This window comes from Martes martes (assembly GCF_963455335.1).
Source record: "Martes martes genome assembly, chromosome: 8".
NCBI lineage: Eukaryota > Metazoa > Chordata > Mammalia > Carnivora > Mustelidae > Martes > Martes martes.
The window spans coordinates 36,528,113-36,547,265 of record NC_137895.1 but is presented as its reverse complement, the minus strand read 5'-3'; the positions used below and the strand labels follow the sequence as shown (position 1 = coordinate 36,547,265).

The 19,153-nt window shown below is 34.6% G+C and overlaps 1 protein-coding gene across 3 annotated transcripts in view; it reads left to right on the top strand.

The window, feature by feature from the left end:
- Nucleotides 1-19,153, top strand: part of METTL25 (methyltransferase like 25) — a gene marked incomplete at its 3' end in the record, with an annotated part of 136,483 nt that overhangs the window by 54,066 nt on the left and 63,264 nt on the right. For all 3 annotated transcript variants that reach the window (XM_080810771.1, XM_080810770.1, XM_080810769.1), the window contains exons 6-7: nt 11,682-11,776; nt 15,877-15,906. In XM_080810771.1, coding sequence (XP_080666897.1) covers nt 11,682-11,776; nt 15,877-15,906 — 125 coding nt within the window. The remainder of the gene's footprint in view (nt 1-11,681; nt 11,777-15,876; nt 15,907-19,153) is intronic.

The following is a 19,153-nucleotide window of genomic DNA, read 5'->3' as shown; positions in this document are numbered from 1 at the left end:
GTTTTGACCTTATTCAAGGGGTTCCTGGGTGGCTCAGTTGTTAAGCATCTGCCTTTGGCTTGGGTTGTGATCCTGGGGTCCTGGGATCCAGCCCTGCCTCTGGCTCCCTGCTCAGCGGGAGGCCTGCTTCTCCCTCACCCACTCCCCCTGCTTCTGTTCCCTCTCTCGTTGTGTCTCTCTCTGTCAAATAAATAAATAAAATCTTTAAAAAATATATTCTTTAACATATTTGTTACTAATGCTAAGGAGTATAGGTCTGGTTTACATAGTCATTTAATTGTATTTATCCTTTTAGTTTTAATATACTCAAAAACCTGGCAAGATAGAAATGCTTCAGAAATCTGGACAGTTTAATATAATTCCAATATGTCTTTTATCTTTAGGTAATATTTTGAATATCATAGGCACTAACCTCATTTAAAAGCTGGAATGAAAATCAAGAAATTTTCGTACAATTGTCTTGTAGTCTCTATGCTAATTTTGAACTATAAAGCTCTAAGGTGAGAAATAAGTTTCTAAACTTTCACAGCTAAAATCTCAATACTATGTTTACTTGAGAACTTACCAGTCTCTACATGTCAAGTCTTCAGATACCCCTAAAGAATACTTTTAAGGAAACCTAAGCGGTCTTGTTCCATCCTAGAAGAGAATGACATGGAACATAAACTAAATTTAAAAACAGATAAAGGGCTGGCAAATAATACATATTTGGCCTTTTTAAAAATAATGTTTTGTGAAAAACAATAAGATACCTATCAATCTATATTTTATCTTTATTGTCATAAAGCATTATAGAAATGACATAGATGCATGTCATACAAAAAATAAGCTTTAATAAAGTAATTAAACTGAGTGAACTCAAAACATTAAGCATTCTGACAGCATACAAACTTACAGTAAAAAGTGAAAGTCTGTTTCAGCATCACTACCCACAATGATACTCCCTTCTCATGTTTCCATCCACATATATGTACAAATATGTATATGTACAAGTATCTTGGGTTTTTGACAAAAGGAATCAACTGAATGTAATCATTCATCCATTCATTTATCCATTCTTTCAACAAATATTCATTATGTATTTATAGTGTTCCAGGTACTTTTCTGGGAGCTGGAGAGATGGAAGGAAAAAGAAAAGTTCCTGCTTGCATATCATTTAATATAGATACAGTATATCAGATGGTGATAAGTGCTATGGAGAAAAATAAAGCAAAGAGAAAGTAGAGTGAGGAGGGATATTATTTTATATAGAGTAGCCAGGGAAGGCCTTTTTAAGATAACATTTACATAGACAGTTGAAAGATAAGGGAAGAAACCATGCAGTTATCTTGGAGAAAGAGTGTTCCAGGCAGAGGGAATAGCATGTAAAAAGCCCAAAGGCAGGAGCTTGTTTTGTTTTGTTTTCAAGGAGTACCAAAGAGACGGGTATGACTGAAACACAGTCAAGAGCAAAAGCACAGAGAGCCATTAGGGAGCTGTAACCAGGTGAGCTATTATCCAGGTGAGAGATGATAGTGGTTTAGGTCAGAGGGGAACTTTAAAAGAAATGATTAAGTTTTGGATATATTTTTAAGGTATTGTCAGCAGATGTTATTGACAATGGAGGTGTCAAAAAAAAAAGCATACAAGTTTTGACCTGAAATAGTAGGAAGATAGAATTATCATTTAGTGAATTGGATGTGACTGCAGAAAGAGTAAAATTGAAAGGGAAATTGTTCAGTTTTGGGTAGGTTGAGCTTGATATGACTCTTAGAAATTAAAGTGCAGAAGTTTCATTATAAATTGGATAAGTAATTTGGGGTTCCTGAAGACAAATCTGGGTTAAAGATAAGAAATTTGTGAGATCATTGCTCTTTTGCTTAGAAACTCTGTTTATAGTTCTACTTGACTCTTAAGCTAAAGCTAATCATCCTTCGTGTGGGCATCAAGGCCCTGCCGCTCTGACTCCCACTGAATCTCCTGCCTTGCTTCACACTCCCTTTTCCTTCTGTTCCACATCCATCAGGTCATCTTTCAGATCCTTGTACACATGCTCCCTCCTATCTCGTGCAGCTAGCTCCCTCTGCATAGACAGTCTTCCCTCTTCTTATGTTTAGTTCTGTGCTCCCCATCCTTTAGTTCTCAGGCTTATTTTGAGTTTCTTTGAAAGTCTTCTTAGACCTTCATTGATGAGGTCAAGTCCCTCTTTTATACCCTCTCATAGTATCATATCACAGCTTATAGTATCACAGACCTTTCACCCACAGACCTTGCATCATTACTGAAATTTTGTGTGATTCTCTGAGTAATGTGTATCCACAGTGAGCTCAGGAATCATGCTTCAGTTGGTTCTATTTTGTTTTCTCTCCATTGTCTTAACACTAGGATAAAATATCAGTACTTTCTTAGAGAAGGAATTCAATAAACATTTGTTGAATGAAAAAACAAGTTACTAATATTTTCGATTTGGCTTAGATGAAATAGTTGTATTCTTTTCTTAGTTTTCTTTACTGATTTGAAAGTCATCTTACATAATACTATTTAATTCACCCTGTGGAATTGTCATGTATATAAGTCAATGTAATAAGTTAAAATTTTTTAAATTTCCTAAGTCTTCTCAAATAAAATATGTGCAGTTATGTTCTGAATATTCAAGATAATAAGTACAAATATTATTACATTCATTTAAAAAAAGAAATTTGTGAGATAATTCATATAGAGAGTAAGTCTGAATGAGATTACATAAGGAACAGAAATGATGACGAAGTACAGAGACTGAACCCAAGAACATTCCAAAGGAGGTTGGGAAGGTAAGAAAGATCAGCAAGAGGAAGTGATTTAAAAAAAACAAAAACAAAAAACAGTGGGGCGCCTGGGTGGCTCAGTGGGTTTAAAAAAAAAAAAAAAATATATATATATATATATATATATATAGTTTTGCCCTTTTACTTAGCAATGTATTTTGGAGCTCTTTTCATAAATTTGTTTTACACACTACAAAATATTCCTTGGAATGGATGTATCATATTCTGTTTAGCTTCTCCTGTATAGATTAACATTTGTTTTTATAATTTTCTCCTCTAACTTTTATAGTTTTTGTCTTATCCAATTCCACAATCTATCTGGATTTATTTTGTGTGTATGATTCAAGAAATAGCTCTAATCTTATATTTTTGTAAATGCTATTTATTGAATAATCTGTGCTTTGCCACAATGATACAAAATGATGACTTTAACATATAATGTATTTATAAGTTCTCTTATGTTCCCTTAATTTGTTGATTCTTCTAATAATACTATTCTGCCTCAATTAGTATAGTTTATTGTAACTTTTTAAATCTAGTAAAGAAATTCCCCCAAAGTTCTTATTTATTGAGAATTTTCTTAACTAACATCATGTATTTTCTCTTTCAAAGGGGTTTTACTTATTTATGTATTTTTAAAAGAGTGATAATTTTACTTTCATTGCTCTACCAACTATTAGACATACAGATATAACTTTACTCTTTTTAGAGACCAGGTTCAGGATTACTGAATGAATTTCACAAAGGAAGAGATTTGAGTTAAGCAGCGCTTAATGACAGCAGCACAACCATGGTCTGGGGTTGGCAATTCTAGATGGCATAACTCAGTTCACACTTGGTGAACAACATCAGGTAGGAAAGTCAAACAGTAGGCATTTTGTTTCATATTTTACTAGAGCCCTTCATCATATTTGTAGTATGGATGCTAAAAGCATAGACCATCTTTCAAGGAAGGACATAATTTATACCAAAAATGCTTGTTAGATATTAGCAATTTGGAACAATTATAATGTTTGGAGAAGAAATCTTTTATTTATCCAAATAGCTTGCTTAGAGGAGAATTGAAATGCTGATCACATCAAACATTTAATAAGGCTGGGACGCCTGGGTGGCTCAGTTGGTTGGGCGGCTGCCTTCGGCTCAGGTCATGATCCCGGGGTCCTGGGATCGAGTCCCACATCGGGCTCCTTGCTCAGCAGGGAGTCTGCTTCTCCCTCTGCCTCTGCCTGCCTCTCTGTCTGCTTGTGCTCACTCTCTCTGACAAATAAATAAATAAAATCTTTAAAAAAAAAAAAAAAAAAAAAAAAAAAAACATTTAATAAGGCTTAAATAGGTAAATTAACTTGAATCTTTCATTTAGGATTAAAGTATGTGTAGTTTATAATGCAAATTTATAAGAAAAGTCGCAAAATGTTTTGTGCTTAGAAAAAATGATTTTTAAATTATGCCTTTCTCTTTATAATATATGAATCATAATAAACATTGCTGACCAAATTCAAAGTAAAAGCTGATTTAGATGCATGTATTGAATGGATTTTAAATAAAAAATTAATATCCATAAAACAATCTGTTGGGATTTTAATTGGCATACATTGAATCTAAAGATCATTAGGGAGAGAATTGTTGTCTTTAGGATGTCAGTTTCTCCTCTCTGAAATATAAATTGTATCTTTATTTATTTGTTGTTTCAGATATTCATGTTAATCTTTTCCTAGTTTTCGTTTGGTTTACTTGTCACGATTTTGTAAATTTTTCATTCCTCATAAGAAATATGTATTAGGTACCTGTCACATGCTAGTCATGTGACTGTTCTAGGTACTAGGGATATGAGATTGAACAAAACAAAGCCCCTGCCCTTATCAAGCTTATATTCTAATAAGAAGACATCAAGCAGTAGAAAAATAAATAAGTAAATGTATAATGTTAGGTTATAAACAGAAAAAGAAACTAATAAACAGGTGAGTGGAGGGTAAGGTATGTGGTGATCAAAGCAAAATTTTTCAAAAATCACTTACCTGCTTTTTTTCCTATCTTCCCCCCCATGTTTCATAATGGTTATTATGGTTTTAAATAAGATAGTCTAAAGTCCTCTATTTAGGAAGGCATAATGTAAATTGAAATTATTCACTTAGTAGACAGAAATTTGTATCTCTAAAGGCATAATACCTGTTTGTTTTTCCCAGATGAAATCATTCCAGTCAGATTTCATTTAGGTTTAAAGAAATTTAAAAGGAATATTTTTTTTCCAAAATGTAATGAGGACGTGCAGATAATCTTGATTCATCTGATTCTTTCTATTCAGTTCCACAAAGTTCTGTAGGAGGCACTAGAGGATGTAAAATAAGTGAGACACTGTCTATCCCCATTGGGAGGCTTTGATTTAGTGAGGAATTCAGAAGCAATTCCAGAGAACTTTCATGCATATCTGAGGGTGATAGATAACTGGCCCATAGACCTTAATCAACTATGACTGTGAATTTTTTAAAAAAATGAATGAAAGAAGTGATACATGATGAATGTCTAAACCAAATACTGCTATGACTAGAAGAGAGAATAAGTTTTCATAACTAAAGGATGAAGGAAAGCTTTCTAAAAGAGGAGATGTTTGGTCTTCATTGAGAAAGATGAATGAGTAGGGAAGGACATTTTGAGAACTTTGTAGAAAGGAGGCACAGAGGCAGAAACTGTGTGGCTTGTTCTGAATAAAACAAGCCCATGTGGATATATAACTGAGAGTGAGTTGAGGATGAGAGTGTTGGAAACAGAAAATATCGCTGAAAAACAAATTAGGACCAGACTGTGAGAGCCATGAATGCTAATGTGGTGTGACAGAATATCATTCAGTGGGAGACAAATTATATTTCGTTTTGTTCCATAAAAATATCTCTTGTGTATTGGTTTAATGCAAAGGAATTTCATACACTCACCTACATTTCTGAAAGGTAGTAATTTTTGGCATTATAGAGGATAGATTGACATGGAGCTAGATCAGGGACAGGGAGACTAGTTAAGAAATAGTTCTAAAAGTTCAGATCAAGACTATATTGGAAAAGAACACTAGGAGAAGAATAAACAATAAATAACCTAAGTAGGTAAATTAAATAGGGAGTCAGGAGAAATCTTGCTAAAAGATGAAAGTTCAGCAAAGACTTGAAAGAGGTAATTGAGTTACCAAGAGAATAGCTGAGGGGATTGTGGGGTGGGAGTCATTCCACACAAGAGGAACAAGTTGGCATATTTTTTTTAAAAGACTGTATTTATTTGACAGACAGAGAGCACAAGCAGGGGGAGTGGCAGGCAGAGGGAGAGGGAGAGGGAGAAGCAGGCTCCCTGCTGAGCATGGAGCAGGACTCAGTGCAGAGCTGGACTTGATGCTCCATTCCAGGATCCCAGGATCATGACCTGAGCCAAAGGCAGATGCTTAACCTACTTAGCCAACCAGGTGCCCTCAACCTGGCATATTTGAGGAATAGGAAGAAGGCAGAGTGGAGGTCAAAAAGAATAGTAGGAGAGGAGCTCAGAGAGGGAATAGCTCTGGGTGGAGAATACTGATCATGTAGAGCTGCATAGGATATCATAAGTCTTATTCTAAGTGAAATGGGAATCAGGAAGTTAACAGTAAGCAGATGGATGGTACACATCAGTTAGAATAATTTGAAATGAGTTTATTCACAAAGGGGCTGTTTACAAAGATGTGGGTGTAGGAGAATCGTAGGATGTAGGGTAAAAATCTAGGACTTACCACAGAAAATTCCAAAGCTTTGAGATAATGTATTTTGCTATTTTAGGGAATTGAAAATTTTACAAGAGGGTGAAACAGAACAGGGTGTGAATGATGCCAGAGAGGTAGTCACAAGCAGATCACGTTAAGGAACAACGTCTTAATCTTTCTTTTTCAGGTTTTTATTTAAATTCCAGGGGCACCTGGCTGGCTCAGTGGGTTAAAACCTCTGCCTTCGGCTCAGGTCATGATCCCAGGGTCCTGGGATCGAGCCCCGCATCAGGCTTTCTGCTCAGCAGGGAGCCTGCTTCCCCCTCTCTCTCTGCCTGCCTCTGTACCTACTTGTGATCTCTGTCTGTCCAATAAATAAATAAAGAAAAATTAAAAATTCCAGTTAGTTATTATTACAATCTAATATTAGTTTCAGGTGTACAATACAGTGCTAGAAGACTTCCTTACAACACCTAGTGCTCATCCTAACAAGTGCCCTCCTTAATCCCTATCACCTATTTAACCCATCTGCCCATCCACCTCCATTCTGGTAACCATCAGTTTGTTCTCTGTATTAAGAGTCTGTTTCTTCGTTTTCAGTCTGAAAGGAGAAGAAGAACCTTTTAAATCGGGAAGTCAACTGATGAGGTTTATATTCTAAAAGATCACTTTGCCTTATTGAAACCGAAATAAAAAGGAGCAAGAGTGTGTGTTGATAATTAGTCAAGAGGCTTTCATAGCAGTTTCATAGCATAGTAGTTTGGGATGGTGGAAATAGAGAATATGAATGGATTTGAGGAATATTTAGGGGAAAAATAAATATTTAGGGGAATTTCTAAAATAAGCTATATATGAGGAAGTGTCTGAGAAGATTCCTGAATTTTTTGACTCATGTAAATGAATAAATGTTGTTGCCAGTCATGAAAATAGGAAACTTTAGGATACCTGGTTTTGTGTCATTCAGTTATTTAGATTTTGGACATGTTGATCATCAGGTGCCCATGAAATATCTATTTGGAGATGGTAGTTAGGCTATTCATGATGCAGAATTAGATCTTAGAGAAGAGGTTGAAGATATAATTTAGGAATTGGAATAGCTTGAATGGTGTCTCCCAAAAGTCACATCAACTCAGAACTTCAGAATGTGACCTCGTTTAGAAATAGGGTATTTATAGAGGTGATTAGTTAGGATAAGGTCATACTGGAATAGGGTGGACCTTAAATCCAGTGGTGAATGTCCTTATAAAAAGAGAAGAGAATGCAGAGAGACCCAGAGGGAATACAGCCACGTGAAGACAGAGGCAGAAACTGGAATGGTATAGCTACAAGCCAAGGAATGCCAAGGATTGCCAACAACCATCAGAGGCTAGGAAGGGGCAAGGAAAGGATTCTTCCCTAGAGCCTTCAGAGAGAGCATGGCCCAGCCCATACCTTGATTTCAGATTTCTAGCCTCCAGAACTGTAAGAGAATACCTTTCTGTTGCTTTAAGCTACCAAGTGTGTAGTAATTTGTTATAGCAGCCCTAGGAAATTACTAAAGGAATCGTCAGTGTATATTGAGATACAGGTAAGATTGCCTAGGGAAAGCATACAGATAAAGCAGGGGTTACACACTGGCTCTCACTGATAGTGGGTGCCCCCAGACTCATTTTGGGCAAGTTTGACCGTTGTATTATGCCCAAATTATGCTTTAAATAGCAATAAGACTGGCCAAATGAGATATTTAGTTATTATACAAATTGATTAGTACTTATTTTATTCTATCTAGCTGCTTCATACATTTATATACCAACTGAAATCATTTGAGTTTGAATTGGTCTTCAAAAAAGCATAAAGGGGGGGTAGGAATAATCCTTATGAACATTAAGTAGACAGAAAATAATAAACTGTCAGGGGATATAAAGAGCATTAGACACAAGTAAGAGAGCATGCATGGTATCATGGAACCAGAGGGAGAGAATATTACAAAAGGAGTATCAGAACCTCCTGAAAATCCACAGTAAGAAAAATACCCATTAGGTTTTGTCTCATAGGTGCTAGTGGTGAGGGAAACAAGAACTATTGGAGTGACATGGTTAGATGTGTCTATTTTAAAAAGATCCTTCTTAATATAAAGGATATATATAAAGAATGGACAAGACAAAAGAAAGAGAAATGGAGAATTAGTAAGCAGGTATTACATTTACCCAGTCATGAGCTAATGAAGATAGAAAAGGAAAAGCAGGTATAATTAAGAGGTTGTATATATAAGAACTTAGGGATTAAAGGAAAGAATAATAGAATACGGTTCTTAAGTTAAAACTTGCTTAATTAAGTAGATAATAATATTATTAACACAGGAAGGAAGAACTAGTAGAAGCTCTCCTTTTATGAGATTAATGGATTTCTAAAGCCAACAAAAAAGAAATTGGATAGAAGAAAAAAATTAGAGTCTTCATCTATTCCAAAATTATCATTTAAAGATATCCTGAAAGTGATCCTAGGGAAAAGCAACTGATAAGAGAGGTTAATGCTCAGTGTGACTAGATTTAAATGTATGAACAGAGTTAACTAAGAGATTGATACATAACAGTAGAAACCTCGAGCTCTGTGACTTTGATTCAGGACATGGAAGTGAGCCGCCTCCTTCACTGCAGTCAGAATGAAGCTGCTGAAATGGATTCCAAAGATAATATTGAACCTGTACTTGAAAGGCTTTGTTTGACTTTAAGGATGTCCTGCCTCTCTATCAGTTGTTTGCACTTAATTTTAAAAAAGGAGCAGAGCTGTGAGGCCACCATGACCTCAACTACAGAGGAAACTGTGATGTAGATTCAGAAAACTTCAAGGAGATTCCACAACCACCAGGTGTCCAAAGGAGAGAGGCTTTGATGGGATTTTACATAACCCTGAACCAAGGCTGGCAATTCCTATAAACTATAAAAGCCCTAGGATCTTAGGTGTTTTGGCTAGAGATTCAGGGAGCCATATATATCAAGTAACATTGTGCTTCTGCTATCACAGTTATGCAGGGTTGGAGAGGAAGCTCCCTTATACGCAATAAGTACCCTTCTGTAGGCCTTTATTGTAGTGGAAAAGAATAGCTTTATGGGCCCTTAGGAACACCATAGCCGTTCTTTACTCTCAATACCTTCATCAGTACAAGTTAGTGAACATGCAATAAAACCATCTTTTACTAGTCTCCGTTTTTCTAATGATAGCCCCATGTGCTCAGCTGCCTCCGCTGTTGGCTTCCATATTTGTGTCATCTGAAATGAAGAGGGATACCAGAGGTCCTATGTATCCCGGCCTTCATCTTCCCTTTATTACTAGATATTTGGGAATCCCAGAACTCAGTATGCCTCTGAATAATTCCCACCTATCATACCTCTACAATACACTCACAGCTTTACCACTGTCTAGGGACTGCCAAGACTAATCCCATCATACCTTTGATCTCTATTCCTGTCTATAAGGAATAAGAGAATGGCTGGGGGGAAGGGAAAATATAGCTATTTTATTGGTTAGCACCTTTCCTAACTATTCTGAATAAAATAACACAAACCCATCTCTCTAGCCCCTTATGCTTTATAGTAAGATCTAGATATTTCTCATTTTGGTTAGAAATGGTTAGAAATAGAAATTGGTTAGAAGAATAAAAAACCTTGTAGTAATTTCTTTTATTTAGTAGTAATCATGTCTCAATCAAATTGTAAAGCCTTAAATAAGACTCAAACTGCTATTTCAAGTCATTTTGGAAATAGAGGAAGTAGTCCAAGGTCCCCAGAACCTGGATGGGCTTTAAGGCTCCAGAAGTCCTGTGCATGTGTAGTTGAAATTGTTTATATAGCTTGGTGGTTAAGAGCATGGCCTCTGGAGTCCGTCCGATTGCCTCTGTTTAAACCCTATCCCACCATGTGCTTGATTTTGCAACTTAGACAATTTACTTAACCGGCCTATGCTTAGTTTCCCTAGCTAAGCCGTGAGAATAATAGTGTACCTACTTCATAGAGTTGCTGTAGGGACTAAAACTAGTTAATACATTTAACGTACTTACAGTATTACCTCACAATATTAATTATATAAAATAAAAAAACAAAATTAATTATATAAAATAATATTTTATTTATTATTATTTATATTCCCAGGGAAATGTCTGTATCTTCCAACTGATTATCAGTAAGGTCTGTTATAAATCTTAATTTATGAACGAAAGAAACCACTTTCACAGGCATATGATCTGCATGAAATTTAAACTTTCACTATTTTAATCAAAAGTCATCCTTCATAGCAGCGAAGTTTACTTCATGAATTCTACTTCAACATTATTTTCTTTTTGTTTAATTTTTATTTACTTTTTAAACAATATTTTCTTTTGAAGTGTTTTTATGTTTTCAAGGTTTTAGTTCTATTTTTACTTTTTAACCTAAGTTGTCACAGTCTTGATAAATTTAAGCTCTTATTTTTTAGGCTTCAATTTAAAAAAGAAATTTGTTTTCCTTTTCAAAATCCCTGTGTAATTAGTAGTGCTGCATTAAGGGTTTGAACATCAGCAGATTGCATTTGCAACTCTGTGAGTTAGGCAAAAGATATGTGTGATTAAGCAGTGAATGTTGATTTTTGTTGTTGTTAGTTAACCATATAGGCAACTGAGCCAAATTGCATCACAATTGAAAATATTACAGCCTGTTAATATAATGAAGAAAGAAGAGCTTATACAGCTGCTCTTTTCCTGGGAAGTGAATATAGTGGCTGAAAAAAAATTGAGGTTTCATCATTATTAGGGATGAATTAATATTGTTCTATAATAAATTACCACATGTCATTTAATAAATCAATTTTTTAGAAAGTCAGTTCAGCAGTAAATGTCCAGTATCTCATTAGTTATTTCCTGTAGTTACACTGAACATGAAGAGTACTTCCATTTTAAATTGCTTTTGCTAAATCTTAGAAAAATAATTTTGGCAATTTGGTTAGTATCAGACCTAAAGCTTAAACACAAAACAGCTGTTGTTGAAAATACCACTTTCATAACATTAATATGCTTTCAATTAACAGATTGGAATGAACTGTTAAACATTACTACCTCCTTGTTTAACTACTGTTTGACTCTCAATGACTGCTTTTCTTTCTCAATAGATTGTTTACTTTAACTGAAAGAGGAAGAATCTTATTTAAATAATCCATATTTTTTCCCCCATCTGCAGAAAGTACCCAAGAAAAGTGGGGATTTCCAATGTGCCAGTATTTAAAGGAAGAGAGATGGTGCTGTGGTCGTAATGCCAGAATGTCAGCATGTTTGGTATGATTATGTTTTTTTCTGGACTAAGAGCTTTATCCAGATGTTGAGGAATTTATTATTGTTGGCTAATATCATGAATTAAATGCCAAGTTTTGCAGAGCATCATTATTAATACTTTTGTGCATTGCAAATTTTAAGAAAAAAATGACTTGCCCTTCTAACATTATCTACTACTTTACAATTGGTGACAATTTATCATTATACTTTTTTACGTATAATTTTTATATATAATTACTTTAATTATCATAGAAAATATACCAACTACCAAGTATTAAATACAGAATTAGTTTAGTGCTTTATTCACAGTTCTGTGCTATGTTTGTGTGTGTTTGTAGTAGATCATTTGGTCCCTTAATTTCTTATAGAATGGGAAAAATATTAATAAGCTATCTGGAATATGAAATAACTATCTACTTAAATAAAACTTTTAAAGTGCCTAATTTGGCTAATGCCCTTAGACCTAGAACACTTTAGCATGTGGTATTCTCTGTTCGTGGGTCTATATTAGTTTACAAAGGATAAAAACAAGTTAAAAAGTGTAAGTTATTTTTTATCATGAGAAATTTAAAATATGGCTAGTTAAATAATGTATTTAATGTCCAATCCCAAGATAAATTAATTTCTGTGGCCATTATTTTTATGCCAGTTACACAGCAATATAAAAAATAGTACACTAGTGTTCTAGGTCATGGATCTTAGAATTATTTTAGAAATCTATTTATGCTCAAATAATAATTTATGTACATCTTCTTAAATTGCTTTTCTTAGAAATTGTCTTGGTCTTTCATTGTGTCTGTTAGTGGTATTTGTTCCGGGTCATGTATTTGTGACAGGTCATTCTTGGAATTACTTTGGTTCTAAGAATGCTGGCAACCAGGATTATACCCTTCAGGCAAGAAATTAAAATAGCCTCTCCTGGGACACCTGGGTGGCTCAGTCAGTTAAGCATCTGCCTTTGGTTCAGGTCATGATCCCAGGGTCCTAGAATCCAGTCCCACATCAGGCTCCTTGCTCAGTGGGGAGCCTGCTTCTCCCCCTGCCTGCTTCTCCCCATGCTTGTGCTCTCTCTCACTGACAAGTGAGTGAATAAAATCTTTAAAAAAAAAAAAAAAAAACTAAGAAAAAAAATAAAATGAAATAGGCTTTCCTAGGGAATCTCACTAGCCTAAGAGAAGAGACCTAATGATATTGGCATCAGGGATTTTACAATAAAGCAGGACATATGTCACCTTTATGATGAAGCCCACGATTAACAGTCCTCACTCAAAAGCATAATACCTCTAATCAGGTTTATGATACCCCCATTTTAATTATCAGCAGAGAGCCAAGAATCACTAGGTGTCTAAAGAAAGTCTAACATGAAAGAACAGAGATCAGGTAAGCAGAAGAAAAGAAACTTGGAGGAAATGGAGACTAAATAAAATAAAATAATGTAAAATAACTATTAATATCCCTTAGATAAAAGAATATACTGCATTCACAAAACAAAAATGGTTGTTATGAAAATAAACATTCAAAGAAACAAAATGAAGCATTTTGAAACATGAATTTCTGGGGCGCCTGGGTGGCTCAGTGGGTTAAGCCTCTGCCTTCGACTCAGGTCATGATCTCAGGGTCCTGGGATCAAGCCCTGCATCGGGCTCTCTGCTCAGTGGGGAGCTTGCTTCCCGCGCCCCCCCCCCCCGCCTGCCTCTCTGCCTACTTGTGATCTCTCTGTCAAATAAATAAAATCTTAAAAAAAAAAAAACTTTAAAAAAAAGAAAAGAAAAATGAATTTCAGAATCTAGAATGTATAGACCACACTGCACTTAATAACTTTTCCTAATGTCAGCTTCCTATGGAATGCCCCTCTCCTTGGCTCCATCCCAGTCCCTGGCTACCTTGGCTTCTTTTTTGGAGTCCAAGAAACAGGTTTTTTGGTGCATTTTTTTATTGCCTTTTGCACCATACCTGACCTTTTCCACAAGTAATCAAAACCTCGGGGGTTAAAAAAGAGAGAAAGAGACCTTTCTGGTGACACTTTGAGATAAATTGTTAAGGCTGCTAACCAGAGATAAAATTTTAATTAGATTAGTATAATCCTGTCTGCATACTTTAACCCTGATAAAACTGCAAAATATTGTAGATTAGTATGATATGAACACTTGGTTTATTTTCTTCATTATCTTTATTTATTGGCCAAGAAAAATATTAATGTTTGCAAGAAACTTCTTATCACCTACCTGGTTATCTTTTATTATGTCATCATAATTTATCGTTTGTATTTCTAAAATCCCTCATCAGCAACACATACTAAAAGTAGTCTTCTTATTGACTACTTTTAACTAGTTATACTTATCTAAAAGCAGATATTCTTACCAACACCAAGCAACTTATTAAAAATTCTTGTTTCTTTATTCAATTCAGTCTTTTAGCAAAAGCTGTAACACAAAAATCTAATCTGAAATGAGCACAAACAGTACTGTAAATGAAAATCAATGTTTTCTTCAATAATAAATTTGTTCTGGGCCTCTTGCTGTTTAATTTAATAAGAAAATTATATAATATCTTTCACCTGTATTCATAAATCTGTGGCTCTAGATGTCCAGTGAAGGTATCCTTCAGATCAATGGAAAAATTGCCATTTTTTTCTTTGAACACTTTCTGTGAAGCAACTTTTTATACAGTGAACTCATTTTCTCACTAAATCTTCCTGGTGGGAGGGCAGGAGAAGTTAATCAGGGTTTAAAGAACAAGTTTTGCCTCCTGCTCACTTGCTAACAAGCTATACAACTTGTGGCGAGTACTTTACCTTGTCAGTGAGCTTGTACAGCTGCAAAAATTGTACTTACACAGGATAATTTGTAAATTAGTTTTAGAAGTATATGATTCAGCTCTATCTTATAAGTATTATTTATGAAGAATAGCAATCTGAAGCAAAAATGAGTATTTTAAAATTGAATAGGAAATATATGCAGATCTATTATATTTTACTACTTTGTGTTTGAAATATTTTGATTCGAATTTTTAAAGTAAAGTTAAATATTAAAATATCTTAATCTAATTCAGTTATAAAACTATGTAAGTGTGGAAATATATGTCTCAAAAAAATGAAAGTTTTAGAAGCCTCTATTCTATATTTAAATTATGGGAAGTCTTTCATATATATCTTTCATATGTGTTGCATTATGAGTATTTTTTTTTAATTTTATTTATTTATTTGACAGAGAGAGACCACAAGTAGGCAGAGAGGCAGGCAGAGAGAGAGGAGGAAGCAGGCTTCCCGCTGAGCAGAGAGCCCGATGTGGGGCTCGATCCCAGGACCCTGGGATCATGACCCGAGCCGAAGGCAGAGGCTTTAACCCACTGAGCCACCCAGGTGCCCTGCATTATGAGTATTTTTTAGAAATATTAAGAAACATTTTCTAAAAATGTTCTGGATCTTAAATATAATTATAAAACTAGCTATATATAAAATTGTAAAAATATGTATTATTTGCCTTCTACTGGGCACTTGAACATATACGAACTTGATTTGAATTTGCAGACCAGGCAGATCAAAACTATACATACTTTGCTGAACTGTTTTCAACTACATTCTGTTCAATATAACCGTGTATAATAAAATATGAAACATGTTTATAAAATAATTAGATGAAAATAAGTTTAAAATAGTGTGTAAACATATATATGCACACACACATATACATACATACATAATAATAGCTTTGGATTAAAAAATAGTATTTATTTGATTGTTTTAGATTTGTAAATAGATTTGTAATTTGTAAATAGATTTATTTGATTGTTTTAACTAAACTAAAAGTTATTTCATTTCTTTTCCGTTTTCTTATTTTTTCTAAAATTCAAGGAGTGCATGTAGTTGAGGTGTGTTTGTGCTTGTGTACATGACACACACCTATTATAAATCAACCCTAAATTATACAAGTAAACCAGTTAACAATGTTAATGACATTAACATTTTTAAATGTATAAACTTACATGTTGTCAATTAATCTTTTTAAGTGTCACTTTTATAAGCCCTTATATAATGTGTTTATAAGTCATATAAGGTAAGACTAAAAATATGAGCAGTCTCTATCTTATTTTTTTCTCCAAAGGCATTGGAACGAGTTGCAGTTGGCCAAGGGGTAAGTAAGAATGCTTACTCTAGTACAACAGATGGACATGATAGTTTTCTTAAAGACTCTCTACATGACCTGCTGATGAACTTAAAACCTGATGACTTTTAATAAATATCACCTCTTCTTTCACCTCTTCATATTCAAATGTATATTTTCTTTAAGTTTATTTTAAAAGAGAAGTGAACTTTAAGAAAAAGTGAACTTTCAGAAAAAGTAAATTGAACTTTTAAGAAAACGTCTACATTATATTCTTGTACTAATGTCTCATTTCTTCATAATATACTAAACAGTCTATAAATATTTCTAAAGACTGCTGTTGCTGACTATTAGGCTTTTATGGACTTAGTTCAAGAGGTATATATGGAATAGCATTCAGTTCATTTTTTACCTATAGTCTAAAACACACATTTTGTTGTTGTTTATTTAACTTTTTTCCTTATTTTACTTGATTAGTCACTAGTTGAAATAGCCAAATAAGCTTGTACATACAAAAAGGAGTTAAAAGTATCCCCAGAATATCCATGTAATTGCCTTATCCTCTACATTATAATTCATGAAATATACCAAGAATTTCTAAAAAATTTTTAAGAGTTTTTTTTAAACTTTTCACAAGAGTTTTCTTGTTAGACCTAAATTTTAGAAATCATTTTTTTGCTTTTTTTAAAAGGATCATTAATGTCAATTTGAATTTTTTAAAATAATAATTTGAAAATGACAACAGCAACAAATATCATTTACTGAGTACTTACTGGGCACAATGCTAAGAACTTTTAAAAAATGTATTAATACATATCTAAAAGTTGATAAAAACTGATTTTTAAAGGCATTAGAGCATAATTAGGTGTGTGGGCTTTAGTCTCAAACTCTTGGTTTGCAGTTAACAGCTATATTGCCTATCAACCTGGTGGTTCCTTAGGGATATAGAAGAGGAAAGAGCCTTTATCATAATAATGTTCCTGTGCATTTTTGTGATGTTTTTCAATTTCCCAAGTGCTTACTCATGTTTACAGTCAATCTTATAAGTTGGGTATTATCCCAAACTTGCATGAGAACATGATATACAGCAGAAGTTTAATAGTGCATTCTAGCTCCCTTAATTAATTGCAGAGTCACTGACTTCCGGCTTAGTGCCCTTTCCACTAGACCTGTAAAATGCATGCCTAAGATAATATACTTTAAGGGTGTGCTCTTTTTTGCTCCCTCCCATTTAAGATGCATTAAAGTGTTAAGTTGATTTATCACTTGTGGAGGAAAGAAAGCAAACTCTGAGCCACATCCAGTTTATTCTTGAAATAGTCAGACACACAGTGTGGGGGAGATGTTGATTCCATTCCCACTTACCCTGCTCTGTCTTTACCAGGATGGATAGTCCTAGTTATTCTAGGAATGCACATTTGAAGGTACTTCATAACTCTCTTCCCTTTTTCTTAGGAAACAGCTGTAAAGCTCTTATTTACTCAGGATAACTTGGGAATGACGATTTATTCTATCCTGTTTGTATTTCTGTATGCATTTCTGTGTGATCTCTTATTTAAATGCATTTCTTGGGGTTTTGGGGTTTTTGGGGTTTTGTTTTTGTTTTGTTTTGTTTTGTTTTTTTTGGTCATCTTCAACCAGTTTTTAATGACAGTATAAATATACATTTATTTCTAAATTATCTTGATGCTGTTTATGTAATTTTTTCTCAAAGGTAGGGAATGAAAAGCTTTAATTTTTTTTAAAGATTTTATGTATTTATATGACAGAGAGAGAGAGGTCACAAGTAGGCAGAGAGGCAGGTAGAGAGAGAGGGGGAAGCAGGCTCCCTGCTGAGCAGAGAGCCCAGTGCAGGGCTCGATCCCAGGACCCTTAGATCATGACCTGAGTGGAAGGTAGAGGCTTAATGCACTGAGCCACCCAGGCACCCTGGAAAGCTTTATTTTTAAGAGTTTTTTTGGTTTTTGTTTTTAGAGAGAAAGGGAGAGTGGAGGGAAGGGGAGAGGGGGAGAAAGAATCCTTAAGCAGATTCCCCACTGAGCATGGAGCTGGACAAGGGGCTCAATCCCAGGACCCTGATATCATGACCTGAGCCGAAGTCAAGAGTCAGCCACTGAAAGACTGAGCCACCAAGGCACACCATATTTTTAAGAGGTTTTTTCCCCAAATGAAGTGCATAATAAAACTACGGATACCTCATCCCTGCTCAAGTGTCCAAGAGGCAAAAGAGCATCATGGCTTGGTACAGGGACATCTAAGCTAGGCTTCTTCGGTTCAAATACCAGCTTGACTATTTTTAGAATTGCATATAATATTTACATAAAATTAAACTTCCTATTTATTAGATAGCTAATCAAATAAAAATTAAGAACTTTGTAAGCCATTTATAATACTAATGCTAATGCTAATATTTTACTTCATGTAATGTTGTATTTCCCAGAATGCCTTGAATATCAATAGAATAATAGGTGTTAATGTATGAAAGGGGATTTCAGCATTTTTGTGAGAAAACTGAAGGGATTTGGGGAAAGTGAGGAACAGATGATAGAGATTTTTGGTACTGCAAAAAAGAATCACTCAAGGTGAAAAAATGCCAAGTGAAATGTATATCCAGAGATGGGAAATTTAGAATGAAATGTTTTAGAGCAGTCTTCCAGAAAAAAACTTCAGAAATTAGTTTATCTTAAGTCAAGGAGTTGTATTTAGAAAGAAATTTTATATAAGAAGTGTACCTTTTGAAGGATATAAATTTTATTGTGGGCACTCAAGTATATGTGTGTATCTGCTGTCAGTGTGTTATTTTAGGAGCTGAATTGAAGACTGTGGTATTTCTAACCCCATTTATGACTAGAATCACCCTCCCCACTATTCCCACCATCCATAAAAGATACAGCATGTGTTCTTTCCAAGTGTCCTATCAAGATCCTGCAAGTCAGACATTGCCCACTGACTTAAGAAGGCAGTGCCATTAGGTGAAGAGCGGAGAAATAATGGTTGACTCTCAACTCCCAACTTGTGTTTTTTTGTAGTTTCAGCACCAGGGGCCCACAGTGTAGGAACTTGAGGTAAGGCGAGTGGAGAGGCAGTAGAGTTTCTGCCTGAGCACACAGGCAAGATTTTATTTTGTGCTTAATTCCATCAGAATCCAAACAAATAAAAATAACAATTTTATGCTCTGAAGGAGAATAGAACTTACAAAAGGATAACTCAGAGAATACATACTGACCTCTGTCTTTAAAACTTTACGAGCCACTGCACAGTTTGGAGTTTTCACCTT